General features: G+C 39.6%; 1 protein-coding gene across 11 annotated transcripts in view; it reads right to left on the bottom strand.

The window, feature by feature from the left end:
• Window positions 1-24,114, bottom strand: part of ZMYM2 (zinc finger MYM-type containing 2) — a 111,352-nt gene that overhangs the window by 56,689 nt on the left and 30,549 nt on the right. For 4 of the 11 annotated variants that reach the window (XM_070749807.1, XM_070749806.1, XM_070749808.1 and 1 more), the window contains 2 exons: window positions 22,193-22,405; window positions 19,802-21,087 (listed from right to left, as the gene is read on the bottom strand). In XM_070749807.1, the coding sequence (XP_070605908.1) occupies window positions 21,049-21,087; window positions 22,193-22,405 (252 nt within the window). In that variant the 3' untranslated portion in view covers window positions 19,802-21,048. Of the gene's footprint in view, window positions 1-13,732; window positions 14,327-17,159; window positions 18,301-19,801; window positions 21,088-22,192; window positions 22,406-24,114 lie in introns of those variants that run through there. The other 7 variants (XM_070749804.1, XM_070749802.1, XM_070749805.1 and 4 more) reach the window with 3 other exon arrangements.

Here is a 24,114-nt window from a genome sequence, read left to right as displayed (position 1 = left end):
GGCGAGGGGACCGGAGGCGCTGGGGGGGCGGGGGGGGGGGCCGACATTCAAAACAATCTTTGCTGGCCTCCGCACTTTCGTCGCTCCACGCCCCCAATTTCAAGCCTGGCTCCTTGCATGGCCTTGGAAAACGGTGCGCGGGGGTAGTTTTTGGCTGTCCATAGCCAAAAATTGTGTTTTTACTTCCGCATCTCTACTTCGCGGAAATTCGACTTTCATGGGCAGTCTGGGAACGCAACCCCCGCGAAAATCGAGGGATCACTGTATAAATTTGGGGCTGAATTGTGGTCCTAATATCAAGGATTATCTGTACTAACCATTAACCAAACCTTAAAACCTAATTCAATAATGAAATTTCCAGATTGTTGAGAAAGTAATTTGACCCCTCCCCTTGCTTTAGGTTCACCAATGTTGATCCGGTTTGCAAGATCGTGTATTTACTAGTTCAAATCTATGAGATCTTTGAAATTCTTCTCGAGGTCAGCAACAAACTGTTATACGGTCAACAATTTTTTTTACATGGATTGTAATGAGTGTTGTACACTGATTTTTTCAAGCTGAATTTTAAAGAAAGAAATCACGTCTTTTCTATCAGGTTTAGTTTTCTTATGATTTCATCTTCGTTATTCTGTTCAATTAGAGTGTTAACTACGAGGGTTATCTGGAAAGTAAGTTTACAAGACATGTAAGCTCTTGCGGGGAAGGTTCGCAGAGGAAGTGTCCTTTAAAGCCCTACATGGCATTGGGCCAGAATACATCCGGAACCGCCTTCTACCGCACGAATCCCAGCGGCCGATAAGGTCCCACAGAGTTGCCTTCTCCGGGTCCCGTCAACCAAACAATGTCGTTTGGCAGGCCCCAGGGGAAGAGCCTTCTCTGTGGAGGCCCCAGCCCTCTGGAATCAACTCCCCCCAGAGATTAGAACGGCCCTCACCCTCCTTGTCTTTCGCAAATTGCTCAAGACCCACCTTTGTCGCCAGGCATGGGGGAGTTAGGATATTCCTTCCCCTAGGCCATTACAAGTTATGTATATATGTTATGTTTGTGTGTATGTTTGGTTTTTATAATAAGGGTTTTTAGTTGTTTATTAAATTGGATTGTCACATGTTGTTTTTTATCATTGTTGTTAGCTGCCCCGAGTCTGCGGAGAGGGGCAGCATACAAATCCAATAAATAATAATAATAATAATAATAATAATAATAATAATAATAATAATAATAACTATTGTGTAGCAGGAAGCCAGCAGAAGAGAACGAGCAGGGCCAGTGGTCAGTAGATCATTGACTGGTATGGTGAAGGTTAGAAATGAGCGTCCTCATTCCATTTCTCTCCAAGTGTGAAGTGCACGCTGTAATAAGATACCTGAATGCTAAGGGCATGAACGCTGCTGTGATGGGTGCCAAGATTTTTCTCGCCGATTACTGAGTTTTGGATTTTTTTGGCTGAAGGAGAATAGGTGTGGCGCCACTGCATGAATTGACGTTTGCTCTCTGGAGTATGATGGCAAGCCCAAGTTTCAGCTCTTGTCACTATACAGTTGAGAAAAGCCTTGCCGTCAATCTCGAAATGGTCAAGAAATTCTCGAGCAGCACTGATTCTGCCGATTTTGTGTGCTTCCGTAAGCCTCTTGGGTACCCATCCCAGCAGCGTTCATGGGGGGGAAACGGAATGAGGACACTCATCTCTAACCTTCACAAAACCAGTCGGCGATCTACCGACTGGCACTGCTCATTCTCTTCCGCTGGCTTCACGCTACACAATAGTAATATCAACCTCCACCACGAACATTCCCCACGAGAGCAACGTGCCTTGTAACCTTGCTTTCCGGATAACCCTCGTTCAGTAGTACCTCTAGATACGAGCTGCTCCACATGCGAGTATTCCAGTTTACGAGCCAAGACGCGAGCAAAATTTCTGTTCGACACCCGAGCTCAAATTCGGGATACGAGCCGAGCATCCACTAGGTGGCGCAAGAATTCCATGTTTCCAGTTATCTCGGCGCGAAAAGCAAAGTCTAAAGGCATTTGTTTGAGATGCAAATTGATCGACATATGAGCTCCGGTCTGGCACGAATTAAACTCGTATGTCAAGGTACCACTGTATATTTATACGAATCATTGAACATTATTATACTGTAGCATAATCTCAAGACAAAGGTGGACAACTTGCAGAGAACAGCCTATTGTGCAGATTGAGCCAAGTTTGGGCATGTTTAGACAGAAGTTCAGTCTCTCTAGCCCAGTGTTTCCCAACCGTGGCAACTTGGAAGATATTTGGACTTCAACTCCCAGAATTCCCTAGCCAGCATTTGCTGTCTGGGGAATTCTGGGAGTTGAAGTCCAAATATCTTCAAGTTGCCAAGGTTGGGAAATACTGCTCTAGCCAGAGAGCAATTTCTTATCAGAAACTGGTGCCAGAGCTCAGTGAAATAACTTAAACATTTGTCTTCTGTAGTCAACTTAAATATGATGCAAATCATGTAATACTTTCTGCTACATATAGTCAGTTACTACATAAATCTCAGAAATGAAACCTTTATCACTCATCCAAAACACTCCAGTCAGCGAAGCAGTGGAAGTGATGTGCCGGTGCCTGGAGGCTGTTGGGGCCTGGATGGATGTCAACAAACTCAAACTCAACCCAGACAAGAAGGAGTGGCTGTGGGTCTTGCCTCCCAAGGACAATTCCATCTGTCCGTCCATCACCCTGGGGGGAGAATCATTGACCCCCTCAGAGAGGGTTCGCAACTTGGGTGTCCTCCTCGATCCACAGCTCACATTAGAGAAACATCTTTCAGCTGTGGCGAGGGGGGCGTTTGCCCAGGTTCGCCTGGTGCATCAGTTGCGACCCTATCTGGACCGGGAGTCACTGCTCACAGTCCCTCATGCCCTCATCACCTCGGGGCTCGACTACTGTAACGCTCTCTACATGGGGCTACCTTTGAAAAGTGTTCGGAGACTTCAGATCGTGCAGAATGCAGCTGCGAGAGCAATCATGGGCTTCCCTAAATATGCCCATGTCACACCAACACTCCGCAGTCTGCATTGGTTGCCGATCAGTTTCCGGTCACAATTCAAAGTGTTGGTTATGACCTATAAAGCCCTTCATGGCACCGGACCAGATTACCTCAGGGACCGCCTTCTGCTGCACGAATCCCAGTGGTCAGTTAGGTCCCACAGAGTGGGTCTTCTCCGGGTCCCGTCAACTAAACAATGCCGCTTGGCAGGACCCAGGAGAAGAGCCTTCTCTGTGGCGGCCCCGGCCCTCTGGAACCAACTCCCCCCAGAGATTAGAATTGCCCCCACCCTCCTTGCCTTTCGTAAGCTACTTAAAACCCACCTCTGCCGCCAGGCATGGGGGAATTAAGACTTTTTTCTCCCCCTAGGCCGTTACAACTGTATACATGGTATGTTTGTATGTATGTTTGGTTTTTATATATTAAGGGGTTTTAATTTGCTTTTAGTATTGGATTTTATTGTATATTTTCATGATTGTTGTTAGCCGCCCCGAGTTTTCGGAGAGGGGCGGCATATAAATCCAATAAAACTTAAACTTAAACTCCAAAAACCAATGAATTCTGGTAATATAGTGGGTGAGCAAGCTAAAAACTGCATGCCAGACTGTTGCTGGATGACATGTGTTAGACTTTTAGCAGGAAAGCCATAGGTCATTTGCCATTCCTGTTGTTTTGATGGAGCCCAAAAGACCATCAAACTGTTATTTTGAGAGCAATGAGGCTGAATTGAATGAATTCCTTTTCCCAAGAATATGGTTTTGTGAAGATTATTGGTTATGGAAGTTCTTGGCTATAAATACAATGTGTGCAGGTGACTTCTCAAAAGTTAATTTGAAGGTTATTGTTTCACAGCAGAAATAAATTACCGTATGTTTTGTTAGCCCACGTTGCTAAGATTTAAGAATTGTAGAATGTGTAACTACTTTTGAAAAGATCCAGTCTGAAAAATGCAAATGAAATAAAGGTGGAGCTATGATGGTCACTGCACTTAAGCTTGGGCCTATACATGCATACAAAAAGTATTGCCATTTTGTGTGTGAATAGGACAGTATGAACAGGGGGGAAATACTGCTTTCACAAAGAATGACCAAAATGTACTTCGCTTGCTCCAGCAAAAAATAATGTGATAAAAGGTCCATATGCTGACCACAAAAAAGTTTTTCTTCCTCTTTTGCGCATCAAACTTGAACTTACGAAAAACATTGTTACTGTATAAAACAGGAACTGGTTTCACATATTTCAGGATAAAACAGGAACTGGTTTCATGTTTTTGAGGATCAAATTTCCCAGGATTTCTGATGCTAAATAAAGAAAACATTTCTATAGATCCACGGACAAGAAAACTGATACTAGGATGTTAAAAACAATGAAGAGTCAAGCAAAATTGAAAAAATCTGCCTGCCAGGCATTTAAAAACTGTATAAAAATCTTTTGAAAATCATAAAGTAGGAGATTATCGTGAAGCAGTGACCTCTTAATGTTGTACCAAGCCATGGGATGGAACACGTCATGGAAAATGTGTGTCTTCAACTTCTCCCCCCAGTCTTAGAGTATTTGAACACATTGAACAATTTCATTGGGACATTTCAAAAATAGAAAAGTGGTACCAAGGCAAATGGGGTCCATATTTGGCTGATAATGCTGGGTTCTTAGGAGAGATATTCCTAAAGTGAAATTCAGCAGATAACACACTTACATTTTTAAAAAAGGACAAATCTTTGTGCTTTTAACCGAGTTGAGAATACAGTGATACCTCATTTTACAAACTTAATTGGTTCCGGGATGAGGTTCATAAGGTGAAAAGTTTGTAAGATGAAACAATGTTTGCCATAGGAATCAATGGAAAAGCAATTAATGCGTGCAAGCCCAAAATTCACCCCTTTTGCCAGCCGAAGCGCCCGTTTTTGTGCTGCTGCGATTCCCCTGAGGCTCCCCTCCATGGGAAACCCCACCTCCAGATTTCTGTGTATTTGCGATGCTGCAGGGGAATACCAGCAGGGGAATACCAGCATCACAAAAATGAGCGCTTCGCTGGCAACAGAGGTCCGGAGGTGGGGTTTCCCAGTGAAGGGAGCATCAGTGAAATCGCAGCATCACAAAAACACCGAAGTCCTCGAAACCCCACTTCCGGACCTCTGTTTTTGTGATACTGCGATTTCACTGAGGCTCCCCTCGCTGGGAAACCCCACCTCTGGACTTCCATTGCCAGCGAAGCACCCGTTTTTGCACTGCTGGGATTCCCCTGCAGCATCACAAAAACACGGAAGTCCGGAGGTGGTGTTTCCCATGGAGGGGAGCCTCAGGGGAATCCCAGCAGCACAAAAATGGGTGCTTTGCTGGCAACAGAAGTCTTGAGGCAGGGCATCCCAGCGGCAGCGGCGGGTTTGTAAGGTGAAAATAGTTTGTAAGAAGAGGCAAAAAAATCTTAAACCCCGGGTTTGTATCATGAAAAGTTTGTATGACGAGGCGTTTGTAAGACGAGGTATCACTGTATAGGTTATTACAAACTAAGTGGTGTGTGGCTCAAACTAGAGAATCTTGAAAACATTCAAATTCAGCACAAAAGATATTTCAAGTTTAACCACTTTCAGTTGGTAGAACGCAATTCTATTTCCCCCCTCCAGTAGTATAAATTTTGATGTCCTTGTGTTCAACCTTTTCCAATATTTTTTCACGTTTGTATAGGGCTGCCCTAAAATCTTGTTCACTTTAAGAAACATATCACTGGTTCTTGTGTAAAGATGATAATTAAACATAGCCTCACTTGCCCTCCCACTCACCTTAGCATGGGCTAGGGCAGTGCCAGGTGGCACAGAGCCATATTTGCGGGCATGCGAGCTGTTGCCCTAGCTCAGCTCCAGCACGCATATGTGTCCCGGCCAGCTGATTTTTGGCTCACAAAGAGGCTCTGAGAGGGAATTTTACCCTTCCAGAGGGCCTCAGGTGAGAGGACATTTTTGTCCTCCCCAGGTTTCAGGGAAGCCTCTGGAGCCTGGGGAGGGTGAAAACAGGCCTACTGGGACCACCAGAAGTTGGAAAGTAGGCTGGCTTTTTCCTCCAGAAGACAGGGGAGGCCATTTTGGAATTATGGGTGTCGGCACTCGCACATCTGCAGTAGCGTTCACACACGAGCTTTCGGCACCCAAAGAAAACAAGATTAGCTATCACTAGGCTAGGGTGATTGAGTGGCCTTGGAAATCCAAAGTACAGTGGTACCTCATGATACGAACTTAATTGGTTCCAGGAGGAGGTTCGTAAGGTGAAAAGTTTGTAAGATGAAACAATGTTTCCCATAGGAATCAATGTAAAAGCAAATCATGCGTGCAAATCCTTCAGGAAAATCCCAAACTTTAGAAGAGAGGCGAACAGAGGGCAGGCAGGAGCAGCTAAAGGGGGCGGGTGGAAGAAGCAAGGCTAGGCTAAAGGGTGAGTGGGAAGGAAGAAAGGCAAGGGGGGCGCCCCTCCCTTTTCTTTTTTCAAAAGACACCGTTTCAGTGCCTTTGCAAGCATGCAAAATCTTTACTCCTCCAAGCTGCCCCTCCCTTTTCTTTCTTAAAAAGACACCGTTTCAGTGCCTTTGCAAGCATGCAAAATCTTTACTCCTCCAAGCTGCCCCTCCCTTTTCTTTCTTCAAAAAAGGGGAAAAAAAGAAACCCCTTCATCCCAGCAGCAGCTGCTTGGGTTCGTAAGGTGAAAATAGTTCGGAAGAAGAGGCAAAAAAATCTTAAACACCGGGTTCATATCTTGAAAAGTTCGTTAGAAGAGGCGTTCATAAGATGAGGTACCACTGTATAAACAAACCCGCTAATAAAAAGCAAACATTTTCCTTGATTCAAACCTCAAAACCAGGTATGTACTGTATAACACTTAACCTGACAATGGTTGCACTCAGATATAAGCCATCTTAGTGGCAATAAATCTTTAAAACATTCCTATGACTGACCAAGAAATGCATAAAGCCTCTTCTGCCTCTCTGAATGTCGTATCTATAAAATAATCCAATTACAAGAATCTTAGGAATGTTCTTGTATCCCAACTACCTCCGTTACTGAGCAACCCAATCTCTTGTTACATGAATGACAGAATCTGACAGGCAATCGTTTAAGTCCTGATAAAAAAGTTATCTGGCTGAACTTCATAAGAAAAGGAAGCATCTCCTTTCTTGCTGCACATGCTGATCTTCCATTTAAGAGCTTTCTGCATAATTTTCTCATGTTGACAACTTAACTTTTACTATTTCTTCTAAAAATCTACTTCATATATATATTCCAATTACTGTATTTACAATCAGGTCTTTTTCAACATATAGTGAAGTGAGTTCATGAATTCATTTTCATCAATAAGACTAAGGACTGCATAGAAACATAGAAGTCTGACGGCAGAAAAAGATCTCATGGTCCATCTAGTCTGCCGTTATACTATTTTCTGTATTTTATCTTAGGATGTATATATGTTTATCCCAGGCATGTTTAAATTCAGTTACTGTGGATTTATCTACCACGTCTGCTGGAAGTTTGTTCCAAGGATCTACTACTCTTTCAGTAAAATAATATTTTCTCATGTTGCTTTTGATCTTTCCCCCAACTAACTTCAGATTGTGTCCCCTTGTTCTTGTGGTTCACTTTCCTATTAAGTGCAGTAGCACTTAGGGGACTGATAAGTGTACAAAAAGTACTTATGTTTGTACTTTTTGTCCTTAGCGGAAAACCTTCACATTCTTAAGTAGTAACTTATCCAAATTGCAAAATTGAAGTGGATGAAATGGGATTCAAAAACTGAAGAAAAGTTTGATTAAATGGATGCAGACTTGAAACAGTGGCAGAGTAAAAGAGATGGGAAATGTATAAATGTCATGTATAAATGTCAATTTTTAACAGAAAACCATTAAATTTATTCCAAATATTATATTCAAAGAAAAGTGATACAAGATGTTTTATTGTTGGTACAGTGATCCCTCGATTAGCATGGTCTCGATTAGCGCGAAACGCTGCAACGCGGTTTTTCAAAAAATATTAATTAAAAAAATAAAATATTAAAAAATAAAAAATAAGTCCACGCTAGTTCTCTCTCTCTTTCTCTCCCTGTTGCCGGCGTGGTATATGAGAGAGAAAGAGAGAGGCAGAGGTCGGGCGCATTACCGGGAGGTGGAGGCGGCGTGGGGACGCTGGGTGCCGGGGACACCGAGGAGGGGGTGGACGTCTGTTCCCTGAATGGAGACCGCCGGCCGCTCAATCGGGCCGGCAGGGAACAGAATGGAGCCTTCCGCGGCGGGGCTGGTAAGGGGGGGAGCCGAGGGGGGAGCCGAGCCCAGCCCCGTGGCATTCGCTTTCCTCCCGCCCGCAGCCGACTGATCGTGGGCTCCTTCGCAACCTCGGAGAGCTTCCTGGTTTTCGTGAGCTTTCATGCCCTGGAAGCTCTCCGAGGTTGCGAAGGAGCCCACGATCAGTCTTGGCTGCGGGTGGGAGGAAGGCGAATCCCCCGTGGGCTCCGTTACATCTTCCGCTGCCAGCCAGGCCATGCTGGCGGCAGCGGAACAATCGCTGGCTGTCAACTTTTCTTTTTAAAACTGGGCAGGAGCTGACTTGCCTCCCCAGTGCTAAAAAGAAAAGTTGACAGCCAGTGCTGCGACTGACGGAATGCTGAGCCTCCCGTTTTCTCTCCCCCCCCCTCGCCCCTTCGCCTCCCTGTGTTCCTAGGAGAAGTGCTGGGGATTGAGGCAAGACAGACCTTCTGCTCCTCACCAGCACTTCTCCTAGGAACAAAGGGGGGCGAAGGGGCGAGGGGGCGGAGAGAGAACGGGAAGCTCAGCATTCCGTCAGCCGCAGCGCTGGCTGTCAACTTTTCTTTTTAAAACTGGGCAGGAGCTGACTTGCCTCCCCAGTGCTAAAAAGAAAAGTTGACAGCCAGCGCTGCGACTGACGGAATGCTGAGCCTCCCGTTCTCCCCCCCCCCACCTCGCCCCTTCCGGTTTCGGCGTTCGGCAACGGAGTCCGGCGCTGGGGCCATGCGGGGCCGCTCATCCAGGGGGGCGTGGACTGGCAAGCGGCAAGCGGCAAGTGATCTGGCGGGAAGACCAAGGGAAGGTTCCTTCAGCCGCCCAACACCTGATCCGCTCCGCAGCGCGGCAACGGGGAAACCCCATCTTCGGCTCCTCGCTGCTTCCGCGCTGCGGAGCAGATCAGCTGTTGGGCGGCTGAAGGAATCTTCCCTTGGTCTTCCCCGCCGCCCACACGCAAACTCCACCATCTGCGCATGTGCGGCCATGAAAAAAATGGCGCACATGCGCAGATGGTGGTTTTTACTTCCGCATCCAGTATAACGCGGAAATCGGTTAGCGCGGGAGGTCTTGGAACGTAACCCCCGCGCTAACCGAGAGATCACTGTATATTATTTCAGTCCGTTTCTAAAATGAATTATTTATTCTTTAAACACTCCTGGAAATGTAATGAGGTCTATCACTTTTTTTCGTATTTTATCGTAATGCTGAAAAGCTTAATAATTTTTGGAAATGATCAATATTAAACTAATTTTTAAAAGTTAATGTACCATTTTGAAGCATATTTTGTTAAATTTTACTGAACTATATATTCTTTCAAGTACAGTAGTACCTCTAGATACGAGTTTAATTCGTTCCAGAACGGAGCTCGTATGTCGATCAACTCGTATCTGGAACAAATGGCTTTAGACTTTGTTTTTCCCCGCGGAGATAACCAGAAGCAAGGATTCTTGCGCCACTTAGTGGAAGCTCGGCTCGTATCCCGAATTTGAGCTTGGGTCTGGAACAGAAATTTTGCTCCCGTCATGGCTCGTAACTTGGAATACTCGCATGTGGAGCAGCTCGTATCTAGAGGTACTACTGTATACTGAATATATGTTAACTACTGCAAGGATATCCATACAGTCATTAATGAAAATGCCTGTTTATTGCCATCATGAAAAAATGGTGACCTAAGTTGAGATAATATGTTTCAATGTTGAGAATAGTGTTGTACCTTAAAATGTAAATATGATTCAGTTCTAACTGAAAACCATTCCTGGACCCCACAACTTCACACAATGGATTGTGTATTTTATCCAACACTTGGCTTTCTGATAGCTTGTTTAGGACTATAGTCCTATAGTTCCTATTACTATTTCAATTTATACTGGTTAATCGTGTATTTTTTGTTAACGTTTAATAGTGATTTTTTTTTTAAAATTAAACACATATTATATATTCAGTAGTTAACTTATTGGAAAGCTGTGATCTCTGTAGCATTTTATTTCATATTTATTTGTTGTGGTTAGCTCTGGCCCAGCTCCTGCCCCAAGCAATGTGGAGGTGGAGGTGGGGGAGACATCCACATGCCGCAGGCCTGTTTTGCTTCCAGTAGAATCTGTCTCCTCTGACCAAGGAAGCGTGAGTGACAGGGAAGAGGGGAGTTTGGCAGATAGCCCAGGAGATCAATGCATAGAGTGATGCATAGGAGACAACAACTGAAGGATTATTACAAGAGAAAATGAGGCCACCTGTGATTGGGTGGGGCTGCTGTAATTAGTGCTACAGATAAAAGTGCAGCCTGGTGTTTTAGCCTCGTGGCAGTTTATCTGATTCATTGTTTCGTCAAGATCGTGGTTTTTGCTCTTCAGGGTTGTGTGTGTGGACTCTCTGGACTTTAGAATTGGATTCAATTTCCCAGTTATTGGGTGAGCAATTGGACTGCATTTAACCTGTGCCTTGTGTGTACCAGAAAATCCCTTTGATATTTAAAAAGGGAACTGTTTCTGTTTTTCTGTTTATAAAAACTTTTGTTTTTCCCTTTTATCATGTGGTGTGTGTCTTCCTGGACTAATTACCCTGTAATTACGGGCAGTTGAGACACGCCGGCAGAACATTTATTTATATATTCTTTTATCATTTTTCTGTTGCAATTTTATTTGTTTGCTTTCTCTAAAATGTGTAATTTTTGAAAAAAAATAAAATCTTTGACTATCAAATTTCACATTACTTACCTCAAGGTGATCCTTCTAGTGGCAATTCCATTTAGTCATCAACTTCTGAACTGCATGCACTTAAGAATGGACTCACCATAATTTACATTTTATCAAGACATCATTCTGTGACAATAGTTTTCCTCCCAAAGGTAAATTTTCTCTTGTACTTTTATACTATTCTATATGTTCCACATTTAGAGTTAAACTCCTCCCTTCCATTTGCTTTTTATGTAGTCATCGACTTATGGAAATAATTGAGCCCAACATTTCTGTAGCCAAGCAAGGCAGTTCTTAAATGAGTTTTGACCCATTTTACAACCTTACTTGCCACAGTTGCCAAGCGTCAAATTTTTTATCAGATGACCACGGATGCTAAAATGGTTGTCAGCATGAAAAATAAAGTCGTAAGTCACTTTTTTCAGTTGTAACTTTGGAATGATTATAAATTGAGGGCTACCTGTAGTTTATCTGTATCATAAACTGCTGCTCAAAACTCTCTACAATAATAATCAGTAGAAGAAATGACAAATAAGTGGTATAAAAAATTATAAAAGATAACCAAGATGAAGAAAAGCAAAAGGGCTAAGTGTAAAAATATGTTCATATATCAATTTCTATACTGCATACTGGGTGAATTCTCTTTGGCCCAATGTACACACTGCACCCATTACAGTTTCATGCATTGTGTGAGCCAGCATGATTTATAGAAGTGTTGAATAAATTTTAATTATTGTGGTTTCTGAGAGTTTTGATAGTATTTGCTTTTGCAAATCAACAAAGAATAGGAATTTTAAAAGAACCTGTGATCACTTTAAAAAGTTTTTTATTATGGAGGTTTAGTAAGACAACCAACAACAGTTGCAATATAAAATTAGCATTTACAATTTATAAAAACTGCAACAACCTGTTTTTTTTAATGTGATTATTTATCTCCCTGATTGTGCGTAAAGATGAACACATAAGAATTTACTCATATGCTGTTACATGTTAAAAGTTACCAAGCAGTTAGATTTTCCCCCTCTAATTTTTATGAAACTTGTTTGCTTTTTATATTTATGTCTTATATTTTTTCTGTTTTTCAGAATGTACTGCATGTGTGTTTATTTGCTCCAAAGCAGATAAGCTTCTTTGACTTGGAATGTCAACGTGTTATATATTATAATAAAAAATAAAAAACACTTTCAACTAAGGAACAGTATATTTAAATGTTATAGGCCATTATATAATTGATTAACAAATTACCATTGTTTATAAAAATTAAGCTTGCAGGATTTTATGAGGATAAGGATTTTATGAGGAGTGCTATGGGCAGGAAACACTTTGCTATACATTTTGTGAATGAATAGGATGAAGATAAATATATTTACACATTGCAAAATATCGGACAAAGTTTGTTTAACTTGCAAGATGCAGACGCATGGTAGCTTTAAACAGCTTTATGTTCAAATAAATACACTAATGTTAACAGACATGGAGCAAAACGTTTTCCCTCATGAAAGGGGCTTTATTGAAATATCATGTTTACTCAGATGCAATATTCTGTCTTATGCATAAAAAAGATCTGCAGCGGTAGAAAAATCAGAGAAACAAAAATTGAGTGGTTTAAAAGGGGCAATATTATGTAAATAAATCTTACATAATATTGTAAATCAAGTTTTCAATCTTGAGACAGGAGTACATATATACATACCTATCATCAAGCTATTTCTTTTCAGGCAAGCAACATTAGGTAGACAGAGTTAAGTAGTATTAAGCCAAAGATATTAGAGGCATGAAATCAGAAAAGATAATCTAACTAAATATAGTTTAAACCAGCACATTCAATACACTTTCTCTATCTTTTATCACATCCACACAAATTCACATTCTTTAAATTTTTCATTTTTAAGTATCCATTAATTTCACCAATCACAACTTCTTTAGCATTCCTCTCCACCTTATTTACTTTTTATTCAACTATTATTTATTTTAATTCTGTCTAACCAATTCAACATTTCTTTTGTAATGATCAGTATTCAATCATTCTTCATCCTAATTATTCTTTTTTTTTTACCAGGCACAGCTCTTAAAAAGTATTTCATTCCCATTCCATTCTACTTTTATCTTTTTCTTGATAACAAATTCTTCCCCTTGCACATAAAAAAATGGCAAAAACCAAATTCTTTCTTAAAGAAAAAAACACCACCTTCTTTCAGCAAACATACATTCCTTACAAGTCTCCCTCCACCTACTACCAAGATTTGCCCATCTACTGGTACATCAAAAATCTTAATACAAAAAGTAACTTTTCTTGCTCAATTTTTGTTGCTGATATATAACTTGTGGTTTACAGTAGTACCTCTAGATACGAGCTGCTCCACATGCGAGTATTCCAAGTTACCAGCCACAACGCGAGCGAAATTTCTGTTCGACACCCGAGCTCAAATTCAGGATACGAGCCGAGCTTCCACTAGGTGGCGCAAGAATCCTTGCTTCTGGCTATCTCGGCGCGAAAAACAAAGTCTAAAGGCATTCGTTCGAGATGCGAGTTGATCGACTTACGAGCTCGGGTCTGGAACGAATTAAACTCGTATGTCGAGGTACCACTGTATTCACTATATTCCCCTTTGTGAAAAAATTACCTCAATATAGATTTTTATAAAATAAATATGAATTATCACACAATTATAAAAATGTTACCTACAGTACAGTCAGAAAGTATTCACACCTTCACTCAGAAGCAATAACAAAGTGAGACAGAATTTTAGAAATGTCTGTAAATTTATTAAAAAGAAAAAAACCTGAAATATCACATTGGCACAAGCATTCAGATCAGTGGTGAAATCCATTTATTTTTTTTACTATTGGTTCTGTGGGTATGACTTGATGGGCATGGCAGGGGAAGGATACTGCAAAATCCCTGTTCCCTCCCAAATGAGGACCCGGATTGTGAGGGCAATAGGCTGGTTCTGTTAAAAAGTGCTATTGCTAACATGTTGTAAGCCGCCCTGAGTCTAAGGAGAAGGGCGGCATAAAAATCAAATCAAATCAATAAACAAACAAACTAACTAACTAACTAACTAACTAACTAACTAACTAACTAACTAACTAACTCCTGGGGGAAAGCTATTGCAAAATCTCCATTCCCACTCCACTCGGAGGCCAACCAGCGGTGGTATTTGCCGGTTTTCCAGACTACTCAAAAACTTCCACTTCCGGTTCTCAAGAACCTATCAGAACCTGCTGGACTTTACCCGATTCAGACACTCGGCAACAACACTCGGAATTTTGCTCAGGTGCCTTCCCAGTTCTCTTGACAGTTGCTGACATGTTTTTACACCTTGATTGAAGTCTACCTGTGCCAAATCAAATGGATTGGACATGATTTGGAACGGCACACACTTCTCTATAGAAGGATTCACAGCTGAAAATGCGTACTATAGCAGAGCAAAAGCCATAAGGAGATCAAAGGAACTGCCTGCAGAGCTCAGAGACAGGGTTATATTGCAAGGCACAAATCTGGGGAAGGCCACAGTAAAATTTCTGCTGCTCTGAAGGTTCCTAAGAGCGCAGTGCCCTCCATAATTCTCAAGTGGAAGAAGTTGGGCACAACCAGGACTCTTTCAAAAGTTGGTTGCCTGGTCAAGAGGAGCAATTGGGGGAGAAGGGCCTTAGCAAGAGAGGTAACCAAGAAACCCATGGTCACTCAGATTGAACTTGGGAGATCATGCGTGGAGATGGGACAGCCCTCCATCGATCTGTGTTTTATGGCATAGTGCAGTGATGGTGAACCTTTTTTTCCTTGGGTGCCGAAAGAGCATGGGTGTGCGCTATCATGCATGCGTGAGTGCCCACACTCATAATTCAATGCCTGGGGAGGGTGAAAACAGCTTCCCACACCACCTGGAGGCCCTCTGGAGACAGGAAACGGCTTGTTTCCCAACTTCTGATGGGCCCAGTAAGTTCATGTTTCACCCTCCCCAGGCTCCAAAGGCTTCCCTGGAGCCGAGAGGGTAAAAACGTCCTCCCCCATCATCAAAGAGCCGGGGTGGCGCAGCAGGTAGAGTGCTGCACTGCAGGCCACTGAAGCTGACTGTAGATCTGAAGGTCAGCGGTTCAAATCTCATCACCGGCTCAAGGTTAACTCAGCCTTCCATCCTTCCGAGGTGGGTAAAATGAGGACCCGGATTGTGGGGGCAATAGCCTAGCTCTGTTTAAAAAGTGCTATTGCTAACATGTAAGCCGCCCTGAGTCTAAGGAGAAGGGCGGATAAAAATTGAATGAATGAATGAATGAATAAATAAATAAATAAATAAATCATCACCCCCGGAGGCTCTCTGGAAGCCAAAAATGCCCTCCCAGAGCCTCTGTGGGAGCCAAAAATCAGCTGGCCGGCACACATGCACATTGGAGCTGAGCTAGGGCAATAGTTCACGTGCCAGCAGATATGGCTCCGCATGCCACCTGTGGCACCCGTGCCATAGGTTCACCATCACTGGCATAGTGGCTAGACAGAAGTCTTTCCTCATGAAAACCCATTTGGAGTTTGCAAAAAAGGCACCTGAAGGATTCTCTGACTGTGACTTGAACCCTATTGGTCATATCTGGAAGGGCCTATAAATGGCTGCCCACTCGCCATCCAACCTGACTGAGTTTAAGAGGATTTGCAAGGAAGAATGGCAGGAAATCCCTCAATCCAAGTGCACAAAGCTTGTCACGTCATACCGAAAAAGATTCAAGGCTGTAATTGCTGCCAAAGGTGCTTCAACAAAGTACCGAGTGAAGAGTCTATATACTTATGCCAATGTGATATTTCATTTTTTTTCTTTTTAATATATTTACAGACATTTCTAAACTTCTGTTTTCATTTTCTCATTATGGGGTACAGAGTGTAGATCAATGAGAAAAAAATGAATTTCAACAACTAGAATCAGGCTGTAGCATAACAAAACTGACAAAAATGAAGGGGGTCTGAATACTTTCTAAATACACTGTATTCATTAGAATATATCAAATATATTTGAATAGTTTTTCATGTTTGTTCTATGGTACAAATTCCTTTGCTCAAAATCAAGTCAGTTTTATTGCTTCACACTTGCCATCTACTCTTCCTTGTCCCTCATAAAGTAAGACAGATTTCTGCAAACATCAAAGCAGCAGCAAAGAAAATAAGAAATATCAACAGAGAAAGCAAGCAGGTAAGCTAGAAGCAGCAGCCAAAAACTATAAATAAAAAAGGTATTTATTTATTTATTAGATTTGTATGCCACCCCTCTCCGCATTATGACCTACCTAGCAGTTTATGTAAATAGTCATTTCCCATGTTCATGGGCTGTTTGGAGCATAAAACTGTGAAGGTGCCATGGAACCAGAAAAATTATTATATTATCTTTTTCTAATAGCCTGAAGTTATTGTCAGAAGAACAGGAATGATACACTTTTATAATTATGAATAAAATGTTTCAGAAGAATAGTACTTTTACCCTTCTCAAATAATATCAGTATCACAATGCAGAAGGAATATTATTGTATTTATAATTATATTTAAAAAAACAAACTAATCTTTCTTAAAAGAACGTTGCCATTTGTAGAAGAGTATTTACTGCTCTTCTTTACAGGACATTTTCCTGTTTTTTATCTTTGGTTCACCTTTATAAATGTCATCTGTTCCTGTTCTTTCCCAATTAAAAATTTCAGCATTGGGAAGAACTCCTGGTTCCTCAATTTCCCTTTTGGATCTCCAAATGTGTTGTATATTTATTTGAAAGGCAATGAGTTCTGAATTTGATATATATGTTCTGTTTAAGCTAAATGATAAAGACCTGTCCAGATCCTTATCTAATGAGATCTAACTCTGATCAGTATTAGACAAGATCAAGTACCATCTAAATTCTAACAAATCATAATTTAACTCTTTATATTTGATACTTTCTGATTTATCTAAGCATACATTAATTATAAATTTAATATACCATCATGAAGATTTTAGGATCAAATCAAATTACGCAAAATATTATTACCATAATTTTTGTTTAAAAATCTTATTTTTGTTTCTATTATTTCTCAACAATATGTCTTTTCCAAAACAGTGACAAAAAAAATGTTTTTGTTTTAAAATCTTATTTTTGTTTCTATTATTTCTCAACAATATGTCTTTTCCAAAACAGTGACAAAAAAAATGTTCACATCAACATTTCCCCAAATTTTTATTGGTATTAATATTTATTTTACAAGGAACATGAATGTTTTAGCATGTAAATAATAAAATAATACATATTTCATTCCAAGTTGGACTCATCAGCTTGCCAACAAATTATTAAAAACTACGTTCTCAAATCTATAATGCTTTTTTTATTCACATGTGTAACTGATGCATTCAAACAAGCAAATTATGTAAAACAAATTATGTTTGGTTTCCTGAATAATGAAAATATATTTAAGCAGACATGCATATGCACTATATTGCCCATAGTTATTAAAGACTTGCCATACTGAAACATAGAATATATGATCTATGAAGTACTATCATATTCCATAGCTTTTGGAGGAGCTACAAAATTCAAATAATGAATAAAATAAATATGGCTACAAAAATGTTTCAATATCATTTCCACATTTTTTCCTCCCTCCCAAAGTTTTAACACTGGAAAGATTTATAATCAGACAAACATTTACCAGGAGTTCTATTCTATCTTTGGGTTAAAAGCCCTCAAAAGATGCTTACTGTAAAAGTACTACAATACACTATGTTTCTAAAAAAATTAATTGTTAAGCGTAGCTACTAAGTAATTTAAATAAAACCTGACTAAGAAAAATGTCCAAAAAAACAAAAGGAAAAGGAACTGAGCACAATTTTTAAGGGAATTCATTCTGTACAGTATCGAATATTAATACCTAGGAAAGTAAGGGGGTATATACTTCTTTTTCTCAAAGATTCCTAGATTTTGTCCTGGACTTTCAAAACTGTTCATAAGAAGGATACTTAATAAATCTAACTTAACTGATAAAATAGGATGAAGTAACCAAAAATATACCTGCCAATTTTTTTTCTTTCTGCTCAAATCTTGCCTTAAATAAAACATCTAGCCCTAACATTAAGCAATATTTTTGGTTCCATTTTGGCTTTACTATAATGAATTCAGATAAAAATACATGGCCATTGGAGTTCCTGGTATAATAAATTGAAGTTCTTTACATTATTTCAATTTTTTAAAAGAACAGTAATTATCTTTTAAAACAGGGGTGCCAAACTCATGTAGTCATGGTGTCGTCATGTGAGATGGCGTGGTCATAGCCAGCAGGATGCATCCAGCTCTTGGCTTTGACAGCCCTGTTTTAAATAGATAATAATTAAATTTGAAATAAATCTTTGCAATTTCATTTACATGTATTTGTTGCTATAGTAACTTTAGATGTTCATTTTAAAAATAAACCACAATCCAGGATTTAATGTTCCAATACCAAGTATGACATTCATTATACTACACAAGGCAGATAGATAATCTAGTAAGATAAAAGTTATCACACATTTTCAGGTCGTCCTCGCTTAATGCCCACTCATTCAAAAACCATTCAAACTTATAATGTTATAGGTACTTGCAATTACGGGTAGTTCTCAATTTATGACCACAATGAATCCAAAATTTCTGTTGCTAAGTGAAACATTTGTTAAGTGAATCTCCCCCAATTTTATGACCTTTCTTACCACAGTTAGGTGAATCATTGCAATTGTTAAAATGAATTGCAAGGATGTTAGCTTCTTCATTGACTTTGCTTGCAAGGTGGTCACAAAAGGTGATCACATACATGACATTGGGACACTGCATCCATCTTAAATGAATCAGTTGCCAAATAGTCAAATTTTGATCACATGACCATGGAGATGTTGCAACGGTGATAAGTGTGAAAAATGATCATAAGTAACTTTTTTCATTGCCGCTGTAACTTTGAATGGTCACTAAATGAACCATTGCAAGTTGAGGATGACTTGTATGATGTTGCAGCATCCCATAGTCACATGACTGCCATTTGCAACCTTCTTTGCCTGATTCTTACAAGCAAGTCAATGGTCGGAGATTGCAACTCGTAATGTCCTTGCTTAATGGCCCATGATGATTGAATATCACCACATGACATAGCACCAAAAACTACATCACTTAGTATTGGAAAGTCTGGTCCAAATTGCCAATGTTAAGTGAGGACTACCCGCAAGTAATTATTTCCAAATTCTTAAACTAGAGTTGATAGCCTCATTTATTCAGTGAACAATAACTGCGACAAAGAGGAAAAAAGAAAGTTCTGGTTCCCCTGAAATCTAGAATTAGCCAACTATCAGAATGCACATTATTAAATTAGATGGCCTAATATGTCTCATTTTACATTCCTCTTTGCGGACTGATGCCTATAAAATTGGTCCTTGAGACCATACTAAATGTTGGGTCATTTCTCAGAAGAATTAAATTAAACTCAATTCTTTTCAGATGTTCAGTATGGCTTCACGGAACCAGAAATATCTTATTTGATCTACAACTCTACGATGTCATTGAGAAAAAGGTCAATGATGGAGTGTGTACAATAGCTAAAAAGCAGTGCTGTCTTTACTTGTCATACATTCCTGTATAACCATGTCAAATGCAGAATGAAGTATGCTTTAGTTTGCAAACATCTGAGCACTTTTCTCACATGGCAATCATAATAAAAGAAAACCTGATAATCCAAAAAGGAATAAACAATCTAGAACAGTGGTTTGGATAGCTATTCTTAAAGCTAACAAGAATGAAACCGAACAAGACCAAAGTGAGTTGGAACTCAAGCAATTACTTCAAAAAAAGTAATTTGTAAAAATGTATTTATTAACAAATTTTAAGTAGCAACAAATATTGCGAGTATCAGTTCTAATTTTTCTTACTACATAAATATCAAATATTTGTGCAGCTATTTAATACAACTTATATAAAAACAAAAGGCAAAATCAGCATTTTTTTAGCTTACTGTATTTAGAGAAATTTCAACTAATTTTCAAGATAAAGCTCCAAATTTTGAAACAATCATATAGCCTGTAATGGCATGCTATTATTCTATTACTGAAAAGCTCTCAATATTTAAACATTTTTAAACAATGTTTTTAACTGTAACTAATGATATGTTGAATTTTAAATCAAAAACCTATGTAATTAACATTTTATATAAAGCTCATATTAACTCTCTTATTCAAAATATTATGTAAATCTAAGGGTACTAAGATTTTATCCTACATCCTATATAAAGATAATTTAAATTTAGCCTAAAGAGCCACTGATTTATTAAATGATTCTAAACTAGGTTATTTGAAGTTAACAGATTTTCAGATATAGAGAGATAAAAGAATAATATAAGTATCTCCATAAAGTATTATTCATATACTATAATGTTGCCTAAATATTAACTGCAATGGGAATTTATAACTTTCTCTTATGGTAAGATCCAACAGTTGGTTAGAGTGAAATATAGAAAATTTACTTATTAGAATTGCTTCTGAGAATAAGCAACAATAAAGGAAAGTAAGCCTACTACATTTCACTATAAGACATACAACCCTACTGCATTGCAATGGTAAAATATATCCATTGAAGTCAAAAAGCACCAGAAAAAAGTTACTATAACAGTGCTTAATGACAACTGAATGTAATGATTTATCATCTTTCCATTTTACAGATAATGAAATCATCCCACTATCACCTACATATTTAAACTATTTTATGTGTTATTCTATCCCATATAACTTCCAAATATAGATCCCAAAATTTAAAAAATTAAGGATTCAAATACTAATTTAGAGTGACCTCTACACATATCAAATGACCTCACTCTTTTGAAAACATATGGGATAATATGGTAAAATAGCATGAAGTATCTATACAGGTGAAAAAAATGTACAAGTCACAATAAACTGAGATACAGAGTTATCATTTAACCACATTTCATGTTCACTTGGAATTTCTGCAATGCATGTTATTCTTGTATCTTTTGGGTTCCTTCATGAAATCTTATTCAAGGCTTCTCCAAGTTTCTCCGTGGCTTCTCTGTATGCCTATCATTTTTAGTATCTTGGATAACCTATTTTGCCCCTTTTGTTTTGCTGTGTAATAAAACAACAAGGCCTGTGTTATGTTTCTAAAAGTGCTGATTGCATATTATCAAAAATATAAGCAGCATCTCAACATTTCGAACAGGATAAATTAAAACAGAAATTCTAGGGTATTTTCACTCACTATAATGTATATTTAGAAGATTAGCTAAAGGTTTTCATTTTTTTAAAAACCCACAGAAAATCCCTCATTTAAAATAGGATCTTCTAAAAAGTATCTTGAAAAAACATTGCACTAGCCTAAAGTTCAAAGGTTACACTCAATGCAAAAGGAAGTTTCTGTAGCAGAAACTTTCCTGATCTCCAAGAATCTGTGCTTCCAGAGAAGAATCTTTTTTCTGAGGATCAGAAAATACTTTGGAAAGAACTGGGATACAGGGAAGCAGGAAAAACTGGATGAAATAACTTCAGGCTATTAAAACTAATTCCCTCCCACCCCAATGTAAAAACAGAAATATATCACCCTAAACTTGAGAAAACAAAAACACTAAGAGTGTAAGTGCGCCTATATTGTTGGAAATTATTGGTTATGTTGTCTAGAGAGCCTGCTGTAGATATTTAGTTGTGACAATTTAGCTTCAGAGTTACAAATGAACTATCCACAGAAAATGGGGGGAGGGGACATTCAAAACAATAATTGCATCTGGAAAAAGTCAACGACTATTTCTCTTTCAAGATCCTTGGTGAGACATGTGTGCAGGCAGACAAAACATGTAGGGTAATAGTTATTAATATTATTAGTATTATTATGTTATTATTATTTGTATTCATTTCAAAACAACTGGGAATTTCTAAAATGAAGCACATAATTTCTAGACCATGATAAAAAAAAGGAAACCTCATTTACTGTGAATAGCAGAATGCTTAGGAAAATAGTTTTACTGTAAACAGCTAAATAATATTTTACAAATCCATGGGAAAAGAGCTTATGGAAATACTACTTCAATCAATAGTCACAACATATTCTTATTTTGTCTTCATACTTTAGCAAACATGCTTCTAAATTAACAATGAAAAGCACAATTCTTGACTGTAATGATACAATGTAACTAAGATTTTACAATAGTGTTTCATAAAAAATAAATGTAGAAGTTACCTGTTTATATTCACTAACACAGCTTTGGCAACAGAATCTCTTCGGCTCTCCATCAACCATAAGAATATTGTTTGCTGCGCCTTTACTTGGAAGGTATTCTCCACATTGCTCACAACAATTCATGATTAAACCATTTGCCATTCTGTATCGATTGAAGCAGTGATCACTACACAACTTATGAGTCATGTTTTTAAAGCTAACTTCATGGCGTATCTAGAAACAAAAAGATTAGTTTTACCATGAAGATCTACTTTTATTCTAATTATGAATTTCAAACGTTACTTTAAGTTAATGTTTTAAGCAACCTCGGAATCTGCCATTTCAGAAATAGAAGCTTGCACTGCCATTCAAAATACAGATGTTAGGCTCTTTAGCTGTATATAAAATATTTCATACCAATGTAGAAACATCCCTTATGTTAAAAAGAAGGTGGCACAGAATTCTAACGTGCTATAAAGATTATGACACAGGACATGCTTTTTTATCATCCCTATATTCAGTCACTACATAAATTAAATAGACCTGTAATTATTGGTTTAAAAAAATGTAAGTTATGATAATGCATTTATAAGTTACACAAAATTGCATAAAATTAATTAATGATGTTCACAGATGTTAACAAAAGTGAGTTAAAAAAACCACAAATGTAAGAATACTCTTACATTTCAATGTTCAAACATAAAGCTAATTTGCTTTCTCAACATCTGCTTGCCTAATAATCTTAATTCCACAACAGTTTATTTTCTTTGGACAGCAAGCAATTAGCATAGATTTGATATATACAGTGATCCCCCGGGTATTGCGTTCCCGATCATTGCAAAATGGCTATATGGCGATTTTTAAACCCGGAAGTACAAACACCATCTGCGCATGCGCGCCCTTTTTTTCTATGGGCACGCATGCGTAGATGGCGCCGGGCAGATCAGCTGCTGGGCGGCTTCCCTGGGTCTCCTCTTGCTGGCGGGAGGGCGAGAAGCCCCCCCCAGCATCCGCTCGCCCGCCCTTCGCCCGGCTCGCCCGCCCTTCGCCCGGCCACCCGCCGTTCGCTCGCTGCTCGCCCGCCGTTCGCACGGCCCCCCGCCGTTCGCCCGGCCACCCGGGTTCGTTTGGCTTCGGGACATGCCGGCGGCGACGTTTTAAAACAGCTGCGCGGCTTCCTAACTGAGTCCCGAAGCCAAACGCGGAAGTTCGCCTTTGACTTCGGGACTCAGTTGGGAAGCCGCGCGGCTGTTTTAAAACGTCGCCGCCGGCATGTCCCGAAGCCAAACGAACCCGGGTGGCCGGGCGAGCAGTGAGCGAACGGCGGGTGGCCGGGCGAAGGGCGGGCGCGCGGGCAGGCAGGCAGCGGACAAGTGGCGGGCGCGGCAGCAGCGAGGAGTTTGCGTGGGCGGCGGGGAAACCCCAATCTTCGGCTCCTCGCTGCTGCGGCGGAAGTAAAAACACCATCTGCGCATGCGCAGATGGTGTTTTTACTTCCGCAGCGCTACTTCGCGAAAACCCGCTCATTGCTAGGGGTCCTGGAACGGAACCCTCGCAATGATCGGGGGATCACTGTAAGTGATTTCCTCCCTCTGAAAAATAACTATGCATTCTTGCAGATATTGGCGGGGGGGGTTGCACGCACGCATGCACAAATGTTTCAATTAAGAAATATTTAAACATTTTAAAAACAAATCTGAAGGGGAAAACCTTAGATATACACAGGAGAATTTCCAAAGGCCAATATGATACTTTACTCATTCAACTATAGAACTTTTTTAAAAAAAAATATTATTGAATTTTCAAAAGGACAAACAAGGACATACAACACTAAACATTTAAGGAGCTACCATTGCTCCTCTTGTCGTAAAAGACTAACTAATACAAAAATATAAAAAATCCTAACTATGATCAGATCCAGGCAGAAATGTCATACATGTAAG

Source organism: Erythrolamprus reginae, chromosome 4 (assembly GCF_031021105.1).
Source record: "Erythrolamprus reginae isolate rEryReg1 chromosome 4, rEryReg1.hap1, whole genome shotgun sequence".
In the NCBI taxonomy this organism is placed as follows: domain Eukaryota; kingdom Metazoa; phylum Chordata; class Lepidosauria; order Squamata; family Dipsadidae; genus Erythrolamprus; species Erythrolamprus reginae.
Note: the sequence above shows the minus strand (reverse complement) of the source record. Positions and strands in the feature narration are given on the sequence as shown.